Raw genomic sequence first — 22,237 nt, 5'->3', positions numbered from 1 at the left:
GGTAGAGGAGGTGGTAGGATCTTGCTGGAGGCAATACATCCCTGGGGTAGGCTTTGAGAGTTCATCACTTTGCCCCTGTTCCAGGTCCCACACTATGCTTATGCTTGTGATTGAAGATGTGATCTCTCAGTTTCTTGCCCCTGCCACCATGCCTGCCCCTTGCTGTCATGCCTCATTGTCACATCCCTCTCGAACCATAAGCCCAGATAAACTTTATTCCATAAGTGCCTTTGGCCTTGGTATTTATCACAGCAACAGAGAAGTAAACAATACAGAAATTGGCATCCTAGACAGATAGGTGCTGCTTGAAGCTTTTCACGCATGTAATTATTCGGAGATCTTGTTAATACACAACCCCAGGACCTCTGGCTGCAAAGATTCTGATTTAGTAATTCTCAGGTTAGAGCCTAGAATTTGCATTTTTAGTAAGTGTTAGGAGAATGCTGATGTGCTAATCTGTGGATCACACTTGCAGTCACAAGATTCAAATGTAGTTATCTTTTCAGTAGATAGAAAAGAAGGCCGCCTCAGATGAGCCAAAGGAGATACTAAATGTTCTCACAATCTGTTTTCTATGAATAAGATGCTGACATACTGTCTAAAGGAGTAGGGAAGTATGGAAATGGGCTTTGAAGAAGAAATTGTGAAATTTCATCATAGACCATAAAAATCTTAATATATGTTTGTTACTGTTTCATATACAAGTGAAAATAAAAATATTTCCATATGGGGAAGACATAACTCATTATTTTTAATTATGGGAATTTAGTGATATAATCTAAAGAAGAAAATCATAGGAAAACACACCCGTGAAGGTCCAATTACATAGAGACCTTTTATGTAAAACACTTTTTTTTCTAGACTATTTCCCTCATTTGAGTATTGACAAACAAAATGTCAGAGGTAGCATGTGCCTGTAATCCTGGCACTGAGAGGTGGAGACTGGCCAGTTCCTCCTGGGCCTGCTGGCTAACCAGTGTAGCCTATTTGGCTAGCTCCAGGCCTTTTACAAACAAACAAATGTAAAGCTATGGATAGCCCCCAGTGAATGACCCCAGAGATTGTTCTGTGGTGTGTGTATGTGTAACTGCACATACAAACGCACACAAAGCCAGGAATCTTGAAATTGGAATGGAGAGAAAAATAAACCAGTTAGAAATCAGAGTGACAGAGGGAAGAATGCATAATGGTAAATAACAAAAAGAAAAAAGCACTTAGGAGAAACACAATTTACTAAAATTTGGGAAATAGGGTCATGGATTCCACTGTGGTAGAATGCTTGCCTATGTGTGTAAAGCCCTGGGATTAGTCTCCAGCACGGCAAGTATGGAAACAAAGCCTTTAGTGTCCCCTAAAATACTTTCTTCTTTATTTGGGCACTGTCCTCAATGAGTGAAGGTATTTTTACCACCTTATTATCTAATTTTACTGTTTTAAAATAGTTTACTAACCTAGTCTCTTGTTAATAATCCCCCCCAGAAGTCTTGTCATTAGCAAATAGCCTTCATGAAAAACCTCATTTAAAATGTTTGATTAAGTTTAATTTATTGTATGTGCTCACACAAGTGCCACAACACATGTGTGGAGGTGAGGGAACAGCTCATAGGAGTCACTTTGCTCCTTCTACTACATGAGTCCCAGCTATTAAACTCAGGTTATCAGGCTTAGCAGCTGTACTGGCTGGTTTTGTGTGTCAGCTTGACACAAGCTAGAGTCATCAGAGAGGAAGGAGCCGCCTTTGAAGGAATTTCTCCATGAGATCCAGCTGTAAGGCGTTTTCTCATTTAGTGATCAATGGGGAGGGCCCAGCCCATGGTGGTTGGTGCCATCTCTGGGCTGATATTCTGGTCCTGGATTCTATAAGAAGGTGGGCTGAGTGGCCAAGGGAAACAAGCCAGTAAGCAGCAGCCCTCCATGGACAGGTATCAGCTCCTGCCTCTAGGATCCTGCCCTGTTTGAGTTCCTGTCCAGACTTCTTCCTTCATTGATGAACAGCAATGCTGAAGTGTAAGCCTAATAAACCCCTTCCTCCCCAGCTTGCTTTCTGGTCATGGTGTTCCATCACAGCAATAGGAACCCTAACCTTCACCTGAGCCATCTTGCTAGCTCCCTTACCACCACCAAGCTTCGTTTTTATGAGGGGTTCTATTTGTTTTCAGCAACCCTGATCCTAAACACCGCTTTTTTTTTCTGTTGTTTGTTTTTGAACCATGGTCTCTTGTTTGTACTGAGGCTGGCCTCGAGTCCCTGATAGTCCAGCTTTCACCATTTTGTGCCACTGTGCTTGGTTTTTAAAACATTTTTATTGACCCCCTAATCTTTTTCCGTGCAGTTTCTAATTATTTGTCCCATTTCTAGCTCTTGGTTAAATGTATAAATATTCTTTTTTTTCTAGCCAAACTTCTGTGTTGGGGAATCACTGCTCATCCCTTGTTTCCTCTGTTGGAACCCTAGGGTATTATAAAAAAGAAAGGTGGCGCCAGGTTTTCCTAGTGTATCTGTGGACATTTGCATTCTTACTTGAAGATACGTGTTGGAAGGACAAAGGTGTTCTCTTCTCCAGGAGCCTTAGCTTCACAAGGGAAAAGGAATTGACGTGTGCAGTTACGAAGGCTGGCAAATCTCAATGGGCAGAGTGGGCCAAGGTTGGAGACTCAAGGAGCTCATGTTACAGTCCAGGGTTGAAAGCAACTAACAGACATCCCTCTTGCTAGGGCAGTTGTCTTTTTCTCTCTTTATGTCTTCAGTTGATAATATGGAAGCATACCTACATTGTAGAGGCAAATGTGTTTTACTCAGGACCCATTGATTTCAGTTATCTAAGAGCACCATCGTGGAAACATCCAGAATAATGTTTGACTAAATACCTGGAAACTGCCATTAAACCAAATTGACAAAAAAAAATTAACTATGACAAGTAGAATATGCATTTCTATTGAAATACAAAAATGGATTATATGGTACAATAGATGTGTTTGGAACAATTGCGAGGGAAGAATGCCATTAGAGTGATAGCTTTATATACAAAAAATGTATAATTGATTTTTTACTGAGAATTATCCTGACCTACTTTTCAATACCTACTGTTAAATCCCAAAATGAGGTTCCAAAAGGCAGGGTAATTTTTTAAAGTAGGAGCATATGGACTCAGAGTCTAGATTTTAGCACACAGTGTTCTTTGAGGTGAATTTATTTTAGATGCTTGTAATTTTCTCTTCCCATAGTTGAATGTTCCATATCTTTTCATTATACTAAAGGAGCAAACAGAATGTTTTCCTTTGACTCATAATAACTTAGTCATGGAGTGATTATCTTTTCTTTGTGATGTGTGTATGTGGGAAGGATAGTATAAAAGCAAGGCAGTTTTCTAAAGTGATTTCTGAAGGTTTTAAGAATATTTTTGCATATGTTTGCATTTGAAAAAATATGATCTAAGACCTGATTACTGTAATGCAAACTAAAAAAATTAGTCCCTGTATGAGCTAATGACTAGTAATTCTGTGAAACTTCTGTTTTTGACTTCAGAATCCTTAATAAGCTTGCTAGTATATGCAAGGCCTTAGGCACTGGGAGAACAAATGTTGAGAGAATTTTTAAAATATAAGGTAATTTCTTTATGAGTTCAGTGAGAAGTAATTACATAATTATAATGACATCAATAAGATAGCTCATTTATTGATCTTTATTACTCCCTCCTGTAACAATTCATACATCACTTTATTCAAGTTTATATCAGTGTATATTCATTATTTTGTTTGCCTTTTTCATTTCTTTAATTGTAAATACTTAAGGGCATGAATACAGTTCTTACTTACCATTAATTATAAACCATAATACAGTAGTTGGTAATTACCTTAGAGAAGTTGGTGGTCTAAATGGATAAGTAATTTGATTATTTATTGAAACAATTCTCACTATATAGCCTAGCCTTTGCTGACCTGGAATTCTGCTGTCTAGCCCAGGCTGGACTTAGATTCTCTGTCTTCCTGCCTCAACCTCTAGTTTGCTGAGATCACAGTTGTGTGTCACTATGCTCTGCTCTAGATAATTTGTTCCGTTTTGTTTTTTAGATAAGGTCTCCTGTATCCCAGGCTGGCCTAGAACTTGTTATGTAGCCAAAGATGACCTTGAACTTCCAGTTCCTGTGCCTCTACTTCCAGAGGGATGAGATTACAGGCATGTTAATACCATGCCCAGTTTCTGCAGTGCTGAGAATCAGACCCAGGCCCTCCCGCATGTTAGGCAAGCACTCTGCCGCCAGCTGGGATACATTCCCAGCCCCTAGTTGGGGGTTTTTGTTGTTTGCTTGGTTTTGAGATAGGGTGTTTACTATGTAACTCTGGCTGATGGGCAACTCACTAAATAGACCATGCTCGCCCTGAACTCACAGAAATCTGCCTTCCTCTGCCTCCCCCGTGTGTTGAGATTAAATACGTGAGCTGCCTGTATTACTAATAGCACTGATTACAAAATGCTGTACAAAGAGTTGGATTCAACTCAACAGTTTTAAGAATTTTAAAATTCACAAATTTAAGAGTCACTATCATAGAAGGAATGACATGTTACCTGTGTCAATAATAGGTATTGTGTGGGTAAACGCTTGTCCTTTTCATTCTGCTTAATTTTTCTTCATAGCTTGGACAATGCCAGCCATTGCCCTTTTAACACTTTGATGCAGTCATAGCACTGGCCAGCTGTTGGGGAAGAAATCACAGAGTACGGAATACTGCCATTCCTAATTAAAGTTCTCTAGCTGTGTTTCAGTCTGTCTGTGTCACTTGGACAACATTCCTGGCCTAAATAGCTGAAGGGAGGAAGGGACCATTTTGGCTTCCAGTGTGTCTGTACATAGGTTTTGGTTCTTAGTTCTGGATCCATGGTAAGAGTAAGCTCACAGTGGCAGGAATGTGTGGGGAAAGCAGCTCACCTTATGGAAGCCAAGAAGCAGGGACTTTGCCTGTGCTGGGAGCCCCCACCCCTTATTCTGTGTAGCCTCCAACTTGTCAGGTGGTACCTGAATGGTCAGTTCCGGTCTTCTCTGGAAATGCCCTCCCAGATACACAGAGAGTTGCCCTTTTCTAGTCTCATTGACAATTCTTCATCCAGTCAAATGATGAATTGCCCATTTCAGCTTTTCACATATTCCCTGTAAAATATATCTTTCTTTTTGTCTGCTTAGAATGTGTGCTATCATCCTCACAAACTCACCTGATGGCTGGTCAGATGGCCAAGTGGGTAAAGGACTTGCTGGGTAAACTGAGGACCTGAGGTCAGCCTGCCAACAACCATGGGAAAAGCTAGGCATTGTGGTGCATGGCTGCTAGTTCCAGGGTCAGGGAGAGACCCTGTCTCAAAAATTAATGTAGAGGTATGACAGGGTAGCTCAGTGGATGAGGGACTTACAGCTAAGCCTAATGACGAGTTCAGTTCCCAGAACCCACACGGTAGAAGGAGAGAATCCACTCCCTCGGAGTTGTTCTCCGATCCCCACGTGTATGCTTTGGCAGTGCATACACACATACAATAAAAATAAATGCAAACCTTATTTTACAAAATAAGATGGTGAAGCAGTTGAGGAAAACATCCTGACATCAGCCACGGGCTTCCAGAAGTGATCTTGTGGGCAAGCACACTTGCACACATCTATACACACACCCCTCAGCTCAGAAATTAACTCATTTAGGAATTTTCCATGATGTTTATGAAGTTCTGATAGCCTCCCTCTGTCCTTCATACATAAACCTCCAAGGTAGTATGAATCACATTAAATAATTTTAAAAATTATATCTCTTTCCAGCTCAATACTTAGCTTTCTGATGGTAGTTTATAGCCTCTTTATCTTCCATTTTCACTGTAAGAGGAACTTTGTAAAGGTATATTTTCCCACTCCTGTGTCTGACAGCTGGGAAACAATCACAGCTTTCTGTGTATTTAGTGTTGGGAATAAGCAAGAAGAAGGAATAATGAATTTAAAATGTAGTGCACTTCATCTAGATGGAAAGAACATCTCAAACAACAGAAGGAAGGTATAGAAAACCACAGTGGTGGGAAAACCTCATCCAGTGAGAAACTTAGGAGATGGGCGTGGCCAGCAAATAGAGTCCATGCAGGGTGATCGAGAAATGGAAGCTAGGAGTTGTCTAAGAGACCACGTTCTGAAGGGACTTTGAGGCCATGCTAAGACTGTTGTAAAAATGTCTTAGACAGATGTCAGACATGCAAGGAAAAGTAAGTAGACACTGGTGACAGTTTGATGGCAGATCGGAGAAGAGAAAGGTCTCCTCTAAGAGGTCCTGGGCATGATTTTGTGATGGATTGTCAAAATAACAGTCACAATTGGACCATTAAAGTCAGGAAATGTGATGCCATGTTTTAAACCATTCATGTAGATTCAAAGTGGTCCAGGAATAGTAGCCGATTGCTCTTTTTTTCACCATATGGTTCTTGGGGATGGAACTCAGGTCGTCAGGTATGGCAGCAAGTGTCTTTACCCACTGAGCCATCTCGCCAGCCCATCCCAGGTGCTTTTAAGTTATGAAAAATGCAGCTCAATTTCTACCTGGTGAGCCTTGGATTAATAAGGAAGAAAATAGAGTTTAGGATGTCTTCATGGGAGTACTTGGAGGGAAGAAAGTCTAGAGCAGAATCAGGCTGAAAATAAAGAGGAGATGGTTGGCTTTGGGAATATCTAGGAGCTTCTTACAATCTTGAAGACTCCAAGGGGGTACAGTTATTAAGTGTTCTGGAAGGCTAACCAAAGCCAGCACATGCATTCCCATGTGTTGCTAGTGTGGTGGTCTCAAGCAGCTGTCTTTCTTTAGTTTAATGGAGCAGGTTTGTTACTGTAACCACAATCTTGTTAGCACATTTAGACTATATGATCTTGTCTCTTCTCAGAGTGGTGAGGCTCACTTGTCCTGTTAGAGATAGACAGCTGTCCGCATTATACCGAGTGATTCTTTGGCCACACTACAGTTATTTTTTTTAAATATTCAGATGGCTATATTGTACATGATTGCTTCTTTCCCACCCTCTCCTCTCTATTTCATTAGTTCCCTTAGACCATTTTTGCTTTGTATGTATAACATGCACGACTATAAAAATCTAGGAACCACAAATGAGAGAAAACATGGTATTTGTCTTTCTGAGTATGGCTTAATTCACATAATATGATCATCCCCAGTTGCATCCATTTTTCCTGCAAGTACATAATGGTGTATATATGCCACATTTTCTTAACCTGTTCTTTCGGAGTTAGACATCTAGGTTGGTTCTCTAATAGCTGTTGTGAATGGTACCATGGTAAGCATTATTGTGATAGGCTAGATTGAAGTCTTCCCAGTAAACACCCAGGGATTACAGATAGCTGGACTGAATGAACATCTGTTTTTAGATTTTTGAGAAAATCCATACTGACTTCCACAGAGGCATTCCCACCAACTGTGTATGAATGTTCCTTTTTGCTGATGTCCGTTCCAGCATTTTGTTGTTGTTGTTGTTGTCTTTTTAAATAACGTATGACCTTCTGACTGGGCTAAGACAGAATCTTAGTGTAGTTTTGATTTCTATTTCTCTTAGAACTAGGTAGATTGAAATTTTTTTTTTTATATTTATTGCCCATTGTCTCTGCTTTTCTCTTTTTTGTGTATGTGTGTGGGTGCACATGTGTGTTTGGGTGTATGCACATACATGTTGTGTTTGCATGTGGAGGCTGGAGGCTGACATTGGTTGTTTGGCTTGATTACTCATCACTTCATATTAAGGCAGACCTTGCTGATCCTGGAGCTCACCAGTTCTGGCCGCCATCCCTGGCCCTCTTAGACGAGGGTTCTGGAGACCTGAACTCCAGTCTCATGCTCAGCAGCAAGTGTTTAATCTACTGAGCATCTCCCCAGCCCTTTACTGAGTGTTTTTATTTCATCTTTTGAAAACTGTTGTTCATTTCATTAGTTCACTTATTATTGATTTGGTTGTTCCATTTCTTGGTTAGTTTTGTGAGTTCTTTGTATATTTTACATAATAGCAGTCTGACTTATGTGTAGCTAGCAAAGATTTTCTCTCATTCTTTAGGCTATTATTTCACTTGATTTTCCCTCTTCTGTACAAAAGCTTTTTAATATCATAAGGTCCCATCGGTGATTGTTGGAATTATTTTCTGAGGGACCAGAGGCCTATTGAGAAATTCTGACCTGGGCCAGTCCTTTGAAGTGTTTCCCTTGCGTTTCCTCCAGTGGTTTTAGGTTTCTTATCAAGGTCTTTGATCCTGTTAGAGTTGGGTTTTGTGGAGGGTGAGAGTTGCTCATTCTTCTACATGTGAATTGTTTGTTTATTGAGAAAAAAAGTGAGTCTTTAGCTCACATAATTCACAGTTCATAGTTTAGGAACACAGGTCAGTGAAAAGCTTTTATGGAGCTCAATCCAAAGAAATTCTTCCGATTCAAACTGCTCTACCAGCTTCCCTCGCATCTTCAGAATCTTTTCGTGGAATCATAAATTCTGTAGAAATCAGCCATGTCAGACTTACAGGAAGCTGCAACTGCCAGCACCACAGTGAAAGCACCAGTAGTATGAAACTGCGGAGTTATTCGAGGTTTCTCCAACACACTTAAGGTCCCTTACCCTTAGACGCTTAGTCTGTGGGACCAGAACCAAGCAGGTCCCTCAAGGACTCAAGCTCCCAGGGATGCCCAAGGCTGTACACCTTAATGATTAACATGGATGGGCATTGCAGGTACCATGGGGGCAGCAGATCAAGGACCCTCCTCCCAGCTCAACCCTCAAACTGGGCCAACCAACAGTGTTCTTCTCTTAGTCTGTCTCACCGCCTACCCACCCCATCCCCAACCCTGCTTGCCTAAACTACACCATGGCTGAGGAGCCAGGCACCACCACCCCTTACATAGCATTCTTGTTTACATCTTAAGTGATAAAAAGTGATTTATCTCTTTTTAACTTTTCCCAAAATGTTAGTGTTATCAGTATTCAGTGATTTACCTTAAAAAACAAAGTTTCCCGCATCCCTTACTTTTTTGTTTCCCCTTGAAACTGGAGTGAATATCGTCTCATCATTGACTTAACAGTAGTGTGAAATACTACCCCTTTCAGGGGTTTCCTTGAATTACTCATTTTTAGATCCCTTGTTAAGTTACTTGAGAAGCAGAATATAATCTTTTAAGCTCGCTATAAATATTACTAAATTCAGAACGTTAAAGTCCTGCAGATGGCAGACTTCTGTATCTTTGTTTACTTCCTGTTTCCCTCCAGGGTATCTGACAGTAGAATGCAGATGGAGCTTTATCGGAAAATGCTCCTTTGCTGTTAATATATCCAAATTGTGTGAGCCTGGAATGAGGAAATCCACTTTTTTTATCGGGACCGTTTCTTCAGTAATTACTTTTACCTTTGAGATAAACAGTGCATTATGTAGTCTGCTTTCCCACGATTGTTAACACAGTTTCTTGTGGTGTTTACTTACAGATAAATGCCTTTTGTCATTTTATTGTACACCTTTCAATTTTTAGCAATCTCTTTATGACCTAGTTAGTGATCATTTTAAAGAGGCAAAGCTAGCACACACACCCTGCTTATTCTAGTGATGATTTCCAACCACAGCTTTAACCACAGTTTATGTTATCCTTAGGATGGAAATAATGATAAGATTATCAAAATCATCTGCTGTCATTTTATAGAATGAGTCTCACAGCTTAATCACTTCGGAAGACCTGCTTCTAATGGTTTTTTGTTCTATTATTTCTTTATACTTTTTCCATTAGACTGAGCGTGTGTGTGTGTGTGTGTGTGTGTGTGTGTGTGTGTGTGTGTATTCACTCTACATAGTACTTGGTTACATGAGGGGATTTTTTTGTACAAGTATATAATATACTTTGAGTGTTATTCCCTTTCTTATGATTGTGCATACCCCTTTCTTTCTTGCATCTCTGCTCTTTTATTTAAGACCCATTTGGAAAGGTTCTCATGAAGAGAATGTCATTTTTATTGTTAATGCCCTTTAAAAGCCATTTTTAAGGATACCTGAGCTCACAGATACCTGAGAACATATAGATAATTGTATGCTTTTGGGGGGAGGGGGGAGGAAGAGAAGGAGGGAGGGGGGAAGACAGAGAGAGAGAGATTGATTCATTGAAACTGTTTAATTGGGTGTGGTAGCACATGGCTCATATCCCAGTACTTGGGAGGCAGAGGCAGACAGATGTCTGAGTTCAAAGCTAGCCTGGTCTACATAGTGAGTTTCAGGCCAGCTAGGACTACATAGAGAGACCCTGTGTGAAAAAACAACATCAACTTCATGTTTATTAGACACTGGCATTTTAGTGACATAGCACATTTTGTTAGTTATAGTTTTATGGCAAAAGAAAATTATAACTCTGAAGTATTTAAATTCTAGACCTGTGTAGAAATCTGTTACGTAATAGTATAAATACTGTTCCCAAATTCTGGATTTCTTTTTCATCCAACTATTCTGCCAGTTACTTGGATCATGGCTGTGGGAAGTTGTGTCACAGTGAGAGGCTTGCACTGTTGTGTCTTTCTCTTGCCCTGACACTCAGCTGTGACACTCAAACAATCCTTAAGTTATAGTTAAAATGAACTATGCATGGATAACGTGCAGTTAACATTTGCATCCATGCACACGCGCCTGAGCCTCACATCCAGTCTGGATGCTGGCTTGTGCCAGATCCTGCTGTCAGCGGGCTTGAACAGATGGTGGGCTGGGCCCCGCGGGCTCTCTGACCCAGTGATTTCAGCTGTAGCTCCTCTGGGGCAGTTGTCAGAAAACAAAGCATTGTAACATGGGAAATGACTTTACCGCTTCCTGGCATGGTGGAGGGTGTGTGTGACTGACTGTCTGCCTGCCTGCCTGCCTGTCTGTCTGTGTGCACATGCACACACACGCACACACACACAATAGATTTTAAGTGTCAGATTTCCTGATGGTACCTTAAAACTTACACTTTTGTTAAAGATGCAAAATGAAAGCATATCCTGGAAGAATTACGATCCTTTAACTTAGAATCCTGGGTAGATAAGGAGCACATGAAATAGCAGTTTCTAATTTTTTGACCCAAACCTTTGATTAAAAATATTTTACAGGGCCGGGCGGTGGTGGCGCACGCCTTTAATCCCAGCACTCGGGAGGCAGAGCCAGGCGGATCTCTATGAGTTCGAGGCCAGCCTGGACTACCAAGTGAGTCCCAGGAAAGGCGCAAAGCTACACAGAGAAACCCTGTCTCGAAAAACAAAAAACAAAAAACAAAAAAAAAAAAAAAAAAAAAAAAAAAAAAAAAATATTTTACAGGAACTGGAGGTGTAGCTTAGTAGTAGAGTCATTGAATGTGAGAAGCTCTGAGTTTGGGTCCTAGTATAGCAAAAACAACACGTGTGTGTGTGTGTGTGTGTGTGTGTGTATGTGTACATACAATCATATTTACATATATAATTTAACCCAAAACATAAAAAATAAAAATTTTAGCTTAACATGTGGATTTTTAATTCTTTTGTTGTTGTAGGTGATACTTCTTATTTCTCTTTCCAGAATAAAATTTTAGAGCTCACTGGCAGATCGGAACCTACAGTTTGAAAAACATTAGTTAGGGGCTGTTCAGATGGCTCTGTGGGTAAAGGTGCTTGCCAACAAGCCTGATGACCTAGGCCTGATCCCTGGAACTCTCATGGGGGAGCAAGAACTGACCTCCCATAAGTTCTCCTCTGATTTCCACAAACACACGGATGTAAAAGCATGCCTATGCACATGCACACACATGTAAATAAGTAAATGTGAAAGTGTCTTCAAGACAAAAAAACACTAAGGTTAAGCATTAACTATAGAGACATTTTTGTATACTTTCTTGAATTATTTGAGTAAGAATGAGTTTCCTACTCCATCATTTATGTCACATGTCTTTTAAGAAACTCTTAGTATTTTCTATTACTTATGTATTCAAAGATCTACAGCAAAAAAGCATATTATACAGTCAAATTTTAATTGAACATTTTAATAGGCTGTATAATCTTCTCATTAAATACATATCATTTCTCATTGCCTATAATCAAATATAATATTCAGGGGATTTTCTTTATTTCTGTCATCTAAATAACCGTATTGCCTTTGGTTTAATAGGTTATTTCAGTAACAGATACATGAAGGAGCTTGCTTTTGTTTTAAGACTCTTTAGGGAAAGCAGTAAGGAGCTCTTGAATTTCTGTATCACCAAGCAGAGCTTTGAATATCATGGAGATTATTTCCTATTTCTTTATATTAATAGTGATTCTAATGAGTGATATTAAAAATGTGGTCATCATATGGAAGTGTGTAATCTTAGCTATCATTCAGTACATAAAAAATTATATGAGGTATAGGTTTTACTTATAATCGCTATTTTCAAGTTACTATACCTTTATTGGGAACCATAAAAAAATACATAAAATTATATTGGTATAGCTCTAGGAATTTACAAAGGATGTAGAAAAAAGCATTCCTGTTCCAAATTGGTAACTGTTGAAACTAACACTAACACTAAGTTGTCCTGTAGTTGACAGATTAAGAAAACCCCCTTTGTAGTGTGACGAGAGAGACAAAATGGTACTATAGTGAATTGTGAAAATTAAAACACGGTAAAAGCAGCTTATATAGCAAGGTAATTTATATAAATGGTTCAGTGTATATGAAACCAACTTTTATTCGGGATAGAGAAAGTTCTTGAATAACTTATTGTCATTTAAGTAGTTCATGTCTGCATTACAGAATTTCATAGAAGCCCCCCTCCCTTTTTCTTTCTTCCAGACACAGAAACAAGTGAAAAAATACAAGGAAGTGGAATACTTCAGTTGTTTGCAAATCTGTTGACGCCACAGTCCTCCTGCACAGCCAAAGTAGCCAACATCATAGCCGAAGTAGCCAAAAATGGTGAGGTTTTCATCCAGAATTTTCTGCTCGGAACATCTTCAGTTTTACACCTTACTTGTCAGTATGTTTTATTAATTTATGTTTTGATTTAATAGATTAGACTCTTTCTACTTCTTTTCTTTGACTTTGTGTTACTATTTTAGATGACTCTAGTTAACAGTTATTTCCTTCATATATTTCCACTTACTCAGAATAGAATTAAGGAAAACTACAGTTTGTCTCCGTTGTCCTTTTATCGTTTCTTAGTTGAGGTCGAAGAGTTTTTGGTGTTGCTTCCTCGTCCATCTTGTATCACAGGCAGTGTGTGTTGGTGTCTGTCTGCGGTGTGTTGGTGTCTGTCTACGGTGTGTTGGTGTCTGTCTGCGGTGTGTCGGTGTCTGTCTGCGGTGTGTCGGTGTCTGTCTGCGGTGTGTCGGTGTCTGTCTGCGGTGTGTCGGTGTCTGTCTGCGGTGTGTCGGTGTCTGTCTGCGGTGTGTTGGTGTCTATCTGCGGTGTGTTGGTATCTGCGGTGTGTTGGTGTCTATCTGCGGTGTGTTGGTGTCTGTCTGCGGTGTGTTGGTGTCTGTCTGCGGTGTGTTGGTGTCTATCTGCGGTGTGTTGGTGTCTGCGGTGTTGGTGTCTGTCTGCGGTGTGTTGGTGTCTGTCTGCGGTGTGTTGGTATCTGTCTGCGGTGTGTTGGTGTCTGTCTGCGGTGTGTTGGTGTCTGTCTGCGGTGTGTTGGTGTCTGTCTGCGGTGTGTTGGTGTCTGTCTGCGGTGTGTTGGTGTCTGTCTGCGGTGTGTTGGTGTCTGCGGTGTTGGTGTCTGTCTGCGGTGTGTTGGTGTCTGTCTGCGGTGTGTTGGTGTCTGTAGTGTGTTGGTGTCTATCTGCGGTGTGTTGGTGTCTGTCTGCGGTGTGTTGGTGTCTGCGGTGTTGGTGTCTATCTGCGGTGTGTTGGTGTCTATCTGCGGTGTGTTGGTGTCTGCGGTGTTGGTGTCTGTCTGCGGTGTGTTGGTGTCTGTCTGCGGTGTGTTGGTGTCTGTCTGCGGTGTGTTGGTGTCTGTCTGCGGTGTGTTGGTGTCTGTCTGCGGTGTGTTGGTGTCTGTCTGCGGTGTGTTGGTGTCTGTCTGCGGTGTGTTGGTGTCTGTCTGCGGTGTGTTGGTGTCTGCGGTGTGTTGGTGTCTGTCTGCGGTGTGTTGGTGTCTGTCTGCGGTGTGTTGGTGTCTGTCTGCGGTGTGTTGGTGTCTGTCTGTGGTGTGTTGGTGTCTGCGGTGTTGGTGTCTATCTGCGGTGTGTCGGTGTCTATCTGCGGTGTGTCGGTGTCTGTCTGCGGTGTGTCGGTGTCTGTCTGCGGTGTGTCGGTGTCTGTCTGCGGTGTGTCGGTGTCTGTCTGCGGTGTGTCGGTGTCTGTCTGCGGTGTGTCGGTGTCTGTCTGCGGTGTGTCGGTGTCTGTCTGCGGTGTGTCGGTGTCTGTCTGCGGTGTGTCGGTGTCTGTCTGCGGTGTGTCGGTGTCTGTCTGCGGTGTGTCGGTGTCTGCCTGCGGTGTGTCGGTGTCTGCCTGCGGTGTGTCGGTGTCTGCCTGCGGTGTGTCGGTGTCTGCCTGCGGTGTGTCGGTGTCTGCCTGCGGTGTGTCGGTGTCTGCCTGCGGTGTGTCGGTGTCTGCCTGCGGTGTGTCGGTGTCTGCCTGCGGTGTGTCGGTGTCTGCCTGCGGTGTGTCGGTGTCTGCCTGCGGTGTGTCGGTGTCTGCCTGCGGTGTGTCGGTGTCTGTCTGCGGTGTGTCGGTGTCTGTCTGCGGTGTGTCGGTGTCTGTCTGCGGTGTGTCGGTGTCTGTCTGCGGTGTGTCGGTGTCTGTCTGCGGTGTGTTGGTGGGTGTTGTGCCGACAGAGCCTGGCTGATTGTCTTCACCCTCTCAGTTTAGCGTGTTTCGTCTGACAGTTGATAGCAATGCTGCAGTTGGGATGTATGTTCTGTTTCCCACTTGCTTTCGCAGAAAACAACTATGTCTGAAATTCTCTACTGAAAGCACTTTGGGGAACAAAAGTGATAATATAAATTATCTAATACTTAATTCATCCCACTATGTGTTATTTATATCCAGTGACCCTTGGAAGAATTAAGCCAGAACTGCATTTACATAATTTCAATTTAATCGGTTTTAGCAAACACCAAATAAGTAAAGCATCCTTTAAGCATGAGGGAAACTCTAGTAATTATAATACTTAGTATGTTTCAGCTGGACAGAATTTGGTATTGTGCCTTTTACTCTAATATGTTTCATAGACCAATGCTTTTCACAGGAAATTTAAAAATTTCTGATTTCATTTGAGTAATTACCATGCTAATTGATTTTTCAAAGAACTGTTTGGGCTGGTAAGGCACTGTCCATTTATGTAAATTACCAAAAATGAAACTGGCACACGACACTTTGCTTGTTTTAAAGCTCATCAGAGCCTTTCACGTGTCAATGACCTTCTGTATTGGCAGATCATGTTTGTTCACTGAAAACTGGCTCTCTGTGATTTATAAGCCAGAGCCTCCCGAGGTACTATTTGTTAACTTAAACCAACCTCTTTTTATACAAAGCAGCTTGGGTTTTTAAGATAAGTGATTTAATTTTAACCTCATCCGAGTCACAGTATAGATTTGGGGAATTCAGAAGACAGGATTCGTTTTTATCATAAGTCCTCTTTTTTATTATAGTATATTATATTTATTTATTATAGCATTCAGTGTACTCACAACAGTTCTGCTAGCAGAGGTTTCTTCTAGAGGTGCTCTGGAGAGTGGTATCTGTGTCCTAAAGTCAGAACAGAATGTTTAGCATTAGCACCCTCAGTCAAGCTAATAAAAGGCATATTACTCTACTAGTGAAAATAAATGGGACATACTTAGATGTTTATTGCTTAATTAACCTCATTGTTTTTTAAAAAATGAGTGGCTGATAAAATGGAATAAACTCTTACTGAAAGATTTTTTTATAAACTCTTACTGAAAGATTTTTTTAAATATTTTTTTAGAACACAACATATTCATTGACCATAAGAAAAGATTATCATTTGAACCATAGGAAAATGAGGCTGGAGGTGATTTTTTTTTTTTTTATCGCTAATGCACATTATGTAACTACAAGGAAGAAATATTAGCATATAACACCTAGATTCAGATTCAGCATAAAATGTGCTTAAATTTTATTTGCATATAAAAGAATATGAATATTGATATACCCAACTGTGTTCAAAATTCCATGAGACATTCAGGCTCGATGTGGAGTATAGCTATAATTCGAGGAGTAGACATTTAGACCTGTTGTCCTTTTAATTGTTGCTGCCTTTTAAGCCACAGCTGTCCGAATCAGCAACTCAACTCTGCTGCTACAGCAGTGGTTAGGCGGCAAGGGCGGTAGCCTAGCTGGAGAGAATTCTGTTTCCTCAGGTTCAGACTCTTGCAAAGCTACAAAGGAAACTTAACTAAACCTCTGTCCCTCTAAAGAACTCAAGATTCAAAGGTTAAGGTGGAATTAATTCTGCCCCTCAGAGAGGCTGAATAGCAAGAAGCTCACCTCCTGCTTCTCCTTGCCCCTCCTTACAAACCCTTCTCCCTGGCTCCTCCCTACCACTTCCTGTCAGCTAGTTGCTGACTCAGCCTCCTGACCACAGGTGAATTTTATTTCATCAAACATATCTTTGCATCACTAAAGAAATGTTCCAGAGAATAAACAAAAGTAACACACCTTGAAATAATATTCTTCAATGTACACCATTTAAATAAATTATTCCAGTGTATGATAGACTTACAGCTGACTTGAGGCAGTAGAGAAATAAGCAAGACAGAGGTAATCTGTGAGTATTTCCTAGTGGGTAGATGACTCACCAGGTGAAGCACACACTGCACAAGTGTGAGGACCAGGGTTCAGGTCCCTAGAACCTCGCGAGAACCGGGCTAATGTGTTGGTTGCCTGCAGTCCCAGCACTCCAGGGGCAGAGATGAGATTCCCAGAGCAACCTGGCTCACTAGACTAGCCAGAATCAATGAAGTCCAGGTTCTAGGAGAGACCCCCCATTGGAAAATAAACTGGAAAGCTCTTGAGAAGAAACCCAGTGTCAACTCAGGCCTCTGCACATGTGCATGAACACTCTTGTATACACATGTACACATGGTCCTATGCAAGTATGAACATGCATATACATGCAGTAATAATAAAAACTTGTATTGGTGCTTATCCATAATAGTACTGGTAATTGTTGACATTAGCCACTATTATGTGCTTACATATAATAGTGTTGTGTTGTGTGTTATACATTATCCCAAATTCTTGTTGTGGTTTATCTGCTTGAACAAGTACTCCAGGTGATTCTGTTGAGTGTAAGGTTAAGAACCAAGTCTTGGTCCAAAACAATACAGAATCCGCAGCATGAATCAGCATTATGCTTTTTCTTCCTGTATCAAACTTTCTACCAGAGTGCTCATACATTAATAATGAAACAGGGATTGGCCACTAGGAACATGGGAGTTTCTCATTCAGTGTTGTAGTTTAATGTATTTTAATTCTGTCCTTCATTCCGTATCAGGTAGTTGTTTGTTTTAATGTGAAATATGTTTGCCTTAGAAGCAGCGCTTTGAAACACGGGGGGGCGTGGGGGGGGATGTATCATGTTGTCGAGTAGCTAAAGTTTACCTTGTCACTTCAAGTGTTGGAACCTTAGCCCATGACTGTGGAAGAATAGCCATCAGCGTTATCTTTAGAGATACGAACATTAAAGAGAGTGTGCATCGAAACAGAAGGTTGTCGGTTGGAAGAAAGTTGTGTAAAGGTAGGAGTTAAGGAAGGAAGGTTACTAGAAAATGCAAACTCTGATGACAGAGCAGTATCCAGAGTCCAGGCATCAAGGCACACTCCTGCACTCCTCCTTGTATTTGGTTGTGAGCTTTGGCTTGCTACTTGCTTCCTTCGGGTAGTTGAAAGTGAGAAAGGTACACACAAATCTCATTTTCAAATAGTTGATGTAAAATTTATGAATCTGTGTATATACAAAGAAAATTATTTTGTGGTTTTCATCTCAGCCTATACTTTATAATAATATTGAATAAATTTGTAGTTGAAGTAAGTTTGGCAAAGGAAAAGTTAAAAAATAAGAAATTATTAATATTTTTACTAAATCAAAGGTGCAAAGAGGTGGGAATCCACTTTGTTTTTTAATTTTATTAGCACTGAGCTAAATCAATGCCTCTGAACTGAATTACTGTTTTGAAGTCCACATTTAATGCAAAAAAAACAAAGTAAAATCTAGGTTTATAGACAAGCAGGCATATTTACAAATGTGTAGTAGTTTCTGTTTTCTGTGGCTTCCACCAACTTGTGCTCAGTCATACTGCCTGCCCTTTTTTTCCTCCCCGTACAGTACTCCACAGTCTCCATTTCCTGGAGTTGAGTCCGACCTTGTCTTATTTCGTCACCATTGCTCTGATTAGCAGATCTCACAAAGTAGGCTCTTTACTAGTGCTGTCCAGGCTGGATGTGTTTCAGAACCCAGCCTGACGTGTTTGGGTACCGGTTCATGTAGTATTGATGTATCTCTGTGTGTGCTGGGACCGCTTTGAACTTAGATGACCATCGTAGCCATTCAGAAGCCTTTCCAATATCATATACACGTATTGAAAACATTCTTGCTAAGTTCTGGAGGTGTTTATTTGCACATGTGCGTGTACATTCACACTTTCTCTCTCTCTCTCTCTCTCTCTCTCTCTCTCTCTCTCTCACACACACACACACACACACACACACACACACACACACGGAGGGAGGGAGGGAGGGAGGGAGGGAGGGAGGGAGGGAGGGAGGGAGGGAGGGAGGGAAGGAAGAATGGACAGGTTGGTTATTTAAAATTATGTAAGGATTGCTGCCCATCCTCAATCAAAAAGATTTTTAGGAGCTTACTTTCTTCAAAGGCTGGCAAGTTGTCTTTATAGTAACTGAAAATTGGCATTGCTAGCATCTTTGTTCTGGCTGTATGCTTCCTAGTTATAGTGACCAGAATATTTTACAATTTCCTCTACTTATTTTCCCTCATTTTACAAATACATATTGATTATAGAGTCCAAGTTTTGAAAAATTGGGATCAGATAAACAATTAGCACACAAAAGCAAAGAAAATCATAATTCCTTGATGTTTGCATTCTTTGAAGACAGTAACAAAACAGCAATATAACAACAGGTACCATTTTTGAAATGAAAATCTAAATTATACCATTTTTAAATTTTATATTTAAATGATATTCAGTGAAATTTTCTCAGCTATGGTAAGCTAGGTATAGCTTAGTGAAAAAGAAATGAATACCTTTCTTTAGTTGATTGCATTTTAATTTAACAGTTGAGATCTATAGATATTTCTGAAATATGCATTAATGTGAAAGGAAGCCCATAGTAGATGGATGGTGTTGTCTCCATAGTTCGTGGGTGTGTATAACATAATTTCCTTTTTCTCAACATATCGTAGGATACTCTACATTATTAAAACTGCCCATGATAAATTTAGAGGTTAGCTTTTGAAGTTGAAAGAAAATCTGAACCGTGGAAGTTGAAATTGTAAGAAGCTTTCAGGAGTGTAGCAGTAAGAGATACAGGAGGAATGGAACCCTTCAGGTCCCTCACAGCGACCTAAAAGGGTCGTTCTTTGAGAATTTTTAAATTAAGGAAAAGAGAAAGATTGCTTAAGAGGACAGAAACAGACTGAGGAATGGACCCTCTTGACAGTGGGAGTGAAAGTTAGTTATTGTTTAGTGAGATCAATTTTACCATGAAGCATAGCTCTTTGTTTATTCATCAGAACATTGTGATAGTAAGCGTGAAGTCTAAAAGGATAATTTGAATAGTGACTTTTGGAGAATTTTCATTAACTTCCTTTCTTTATTACCTTTTTGATTTTTTTTTGGTAAGACACTGCAAGAATGAAGTTTATTTCTAACCAGTTGTTACTGTGGTGGTATCACTGAGAGTCAGTGAGCGGAAAATAGTAAACTATAAAGATGAGAGAAAAACAGATTTGGATGACAAGAAAGCATAATATTTGCAGGTGAGACCTGTAAATGTTTGCATGAAGATGAGGAATTCAAGATTCTTCTAGGCCCTAACAATTGAAAAAGACCTATTAAAATGATTCATTGGAACATTTAAAATTTGACTTTGAGCTTTTAGAGACCATATAGGAATAAATTGGACTGTTTTTGATAACTTAGTTTATATCGTATCCTTTAATTACCACACTCTTTGAAAGAATTCTGCCACCCTCATATAGTTTCTAAAACACATCAGTCATTCTCAGAAGATAGTGACAGCTCAGCTGTAATGAAAGTTAATTAAAAATGCTATTGGTGTAATGTGGAGACTACCAACTGTGGATAATACAATCCTACTCATTTTTGAACATTTCTTTCTTTCTTTCATCAGGTATATAATAGGATTGTAGCAGGGTGCTTTTGAACAGAAATGTGTTCTTCAAATAGTGAGCACTTTGGACATTTCAATAGTATGTGTTTATTTTATTAGGGGAGATGATGTATGTAAAATATGTATCTTTCAAGTTCTAATTAAAGATGTCTTTCCTTTTCAGAATTTATGCGAATTCCATGTGTAGATGCCGGACTGATTTCACCACTGGTACAGCTGTTAAACAGCAAAGACCAGGAAGTGCTGCTTCAGACGGGCAGGGCGCTAGGAAACATATGCTACGATAGCCGTAAGTGTGAAGAATGCGCTAATGCTTCCGTAATTTTTTTAAAATTTAAATCTTATAGTTTTCAAATTAGTTTCACTTTGGTGTTGGGACTGACTTTTCTAGATGGGCCAGTAAGCTTTAGCTCTGCTTATGTAGCAGAATTGGTGGAAAGTTGGGTCATCATATTCTTAGCTGAGAAGTTATAGGGAGTAAATTACCCTGTTTTCACAAGTTATTTCCTAAGTTAAGTACATTGCTAAAACTGAGACCTGTAAGTTTCACAAAAATCCATTTACAGATCTGTAAATTAGGTCTTATGAAATATTGTTATCTAAATGAAAATACTTATGGGAAGTTTTTGATTTCTAAGTCTGTCCAAATAAAGTTTTAATTAATTACCATTCAATAAAACCATTCATAAAACCCATCATCTCCAAAGCTAGATTGGCCCACTGCATTTGCATTGGCTCCATTCCAGTTTCTTCCTACGTCATTACCATTCTTATCACCTTGTGGAACGCAGTTCTAGACAGAGGAAGCAAGAATTTGTGTGTGGATTTATTGCAAACATCCTATAATTTCTACTTCCCGTCTCACATATACACAGAAAACTTCTGAGTATAAAGCTGGACGTGGTGACATGCACTTTTAATCCCAGCACTCCAGAGGCAGAGGCAGGAGGTTCATGAGTTCAAGGCCAGCCTAGGCTATATAGCAAGAACTTACCTCAACAGACAGAACCCGAGACTTTTAGTGTTTTCAAATTAAGTAGGCATAGTTTGGTTTTCCCTAGATTTTTATTTTCTGAGACAGAAACCACATATTTATTCAAATTTATACTATCTACAAATTCATTTACATTTGTATGACCGGGATAATTTTACCACGTTTTCTCTATTGAGTCCATACCTCAAGTGAGTTGTATTTTTCTGTGAACACTAAATATTTGGCTCTTTTTTATAACAGATGATGCTTTAAAATGTGATTTCTTTCTATGAACCAGATAGTGAAAGTATACGCATATTTACTGTAGAGCAAAAAGACACTCTAGTTATTAGCTGTAGTTGTTCTATAGCCTTAGACTATCTTATTCTCGTTTATTTCTCTTTACTGTGTGTAATGATGTCCAGGACATCTTACTGTAAAATTTAGCTTCCGTTTTCCAATCCCTGATAATGCATATAAAGTATCATATGTTCTGCTCTGTTCTTCTCTGCATCTTAAGGTATTAGCTTCCTTTACAAAGTGATAGTTCTTCATATTTGTAATTTTTGTATCCTCTGTGTGTGTGTGTCTGTGTGTGTGTGTGTGTCTGTGTGTGTATGGTTTTTATTCAGCATCATAGATTGTAATCTCAGCTCTCAAAAATTATTCACTTAAATAAAATTACTTTTATCAATACTTATAAACTGTGCACAGTGGTAGTTACAGAGTGGTTGTATGCACTTGCAGATTCTGTGTTACAGTTTGCAGTCTTGCTCTTCTGTGTTTGCTGAAGAGTTTAAAGCTGCCAAAAGTATTTCAATATTATTCAGCTTCATTATTCTTAAATTGTTTTCTCTAACCATGGGAATTATTTCCTCTTGTGAGTCTTTTGTCCTGGAGTTTCACTTTGTAATTAC

At 39.9% G+C, this 22,237-nt stretch overlaps 1 protein-coding gene across 4 annotated transcripts in view; it reads left to right on the top strand.

Moving 5' to 3' along the window:
• Rap1gds1 (Rap1 GTPase-GDP dissociation stimulator 1) overlaps positions 1-22,237 on the top strand; it is a 142,861-nt gene that overhangs the window by 42,364 nt on the left and 78,260 nt on the right. For all 4 annotated transcript variants that reach the window (XM_059266345.1, XM_059266344.1, XM_059266343.1 and 1 more), the window contains exons 3-4: positions 12,803-12,925; positions 20,511-20,636. In XM_059266345.1, coding sequence (XP_059122328.1) covers positions 12,803-12,925; positions 20,511-20,636 — 249 coding nt within the window. The remainder of the gene's footprint in view (positions 1-12,802; positions 12,926-20,510; positions 20,637-22,237) is intronic.

This window comes from Peromyscus eremicus, chromosome 6, assembly GCF_949786415.1.
Source record: "Peromyscus eremicus chromosome 6, PerEre_H2_v1, whole genome shotgun sequence".
Taxonomy (NCBI): Eukaryota; Metazoa; Chordata; class Mammalia; order Rodentia; family Cricetidae; genus Peromyscus; species Peromyscus eremicus.
This window is presented reverse-complemented; position numbering and strand designations above follow the sequence as displayed.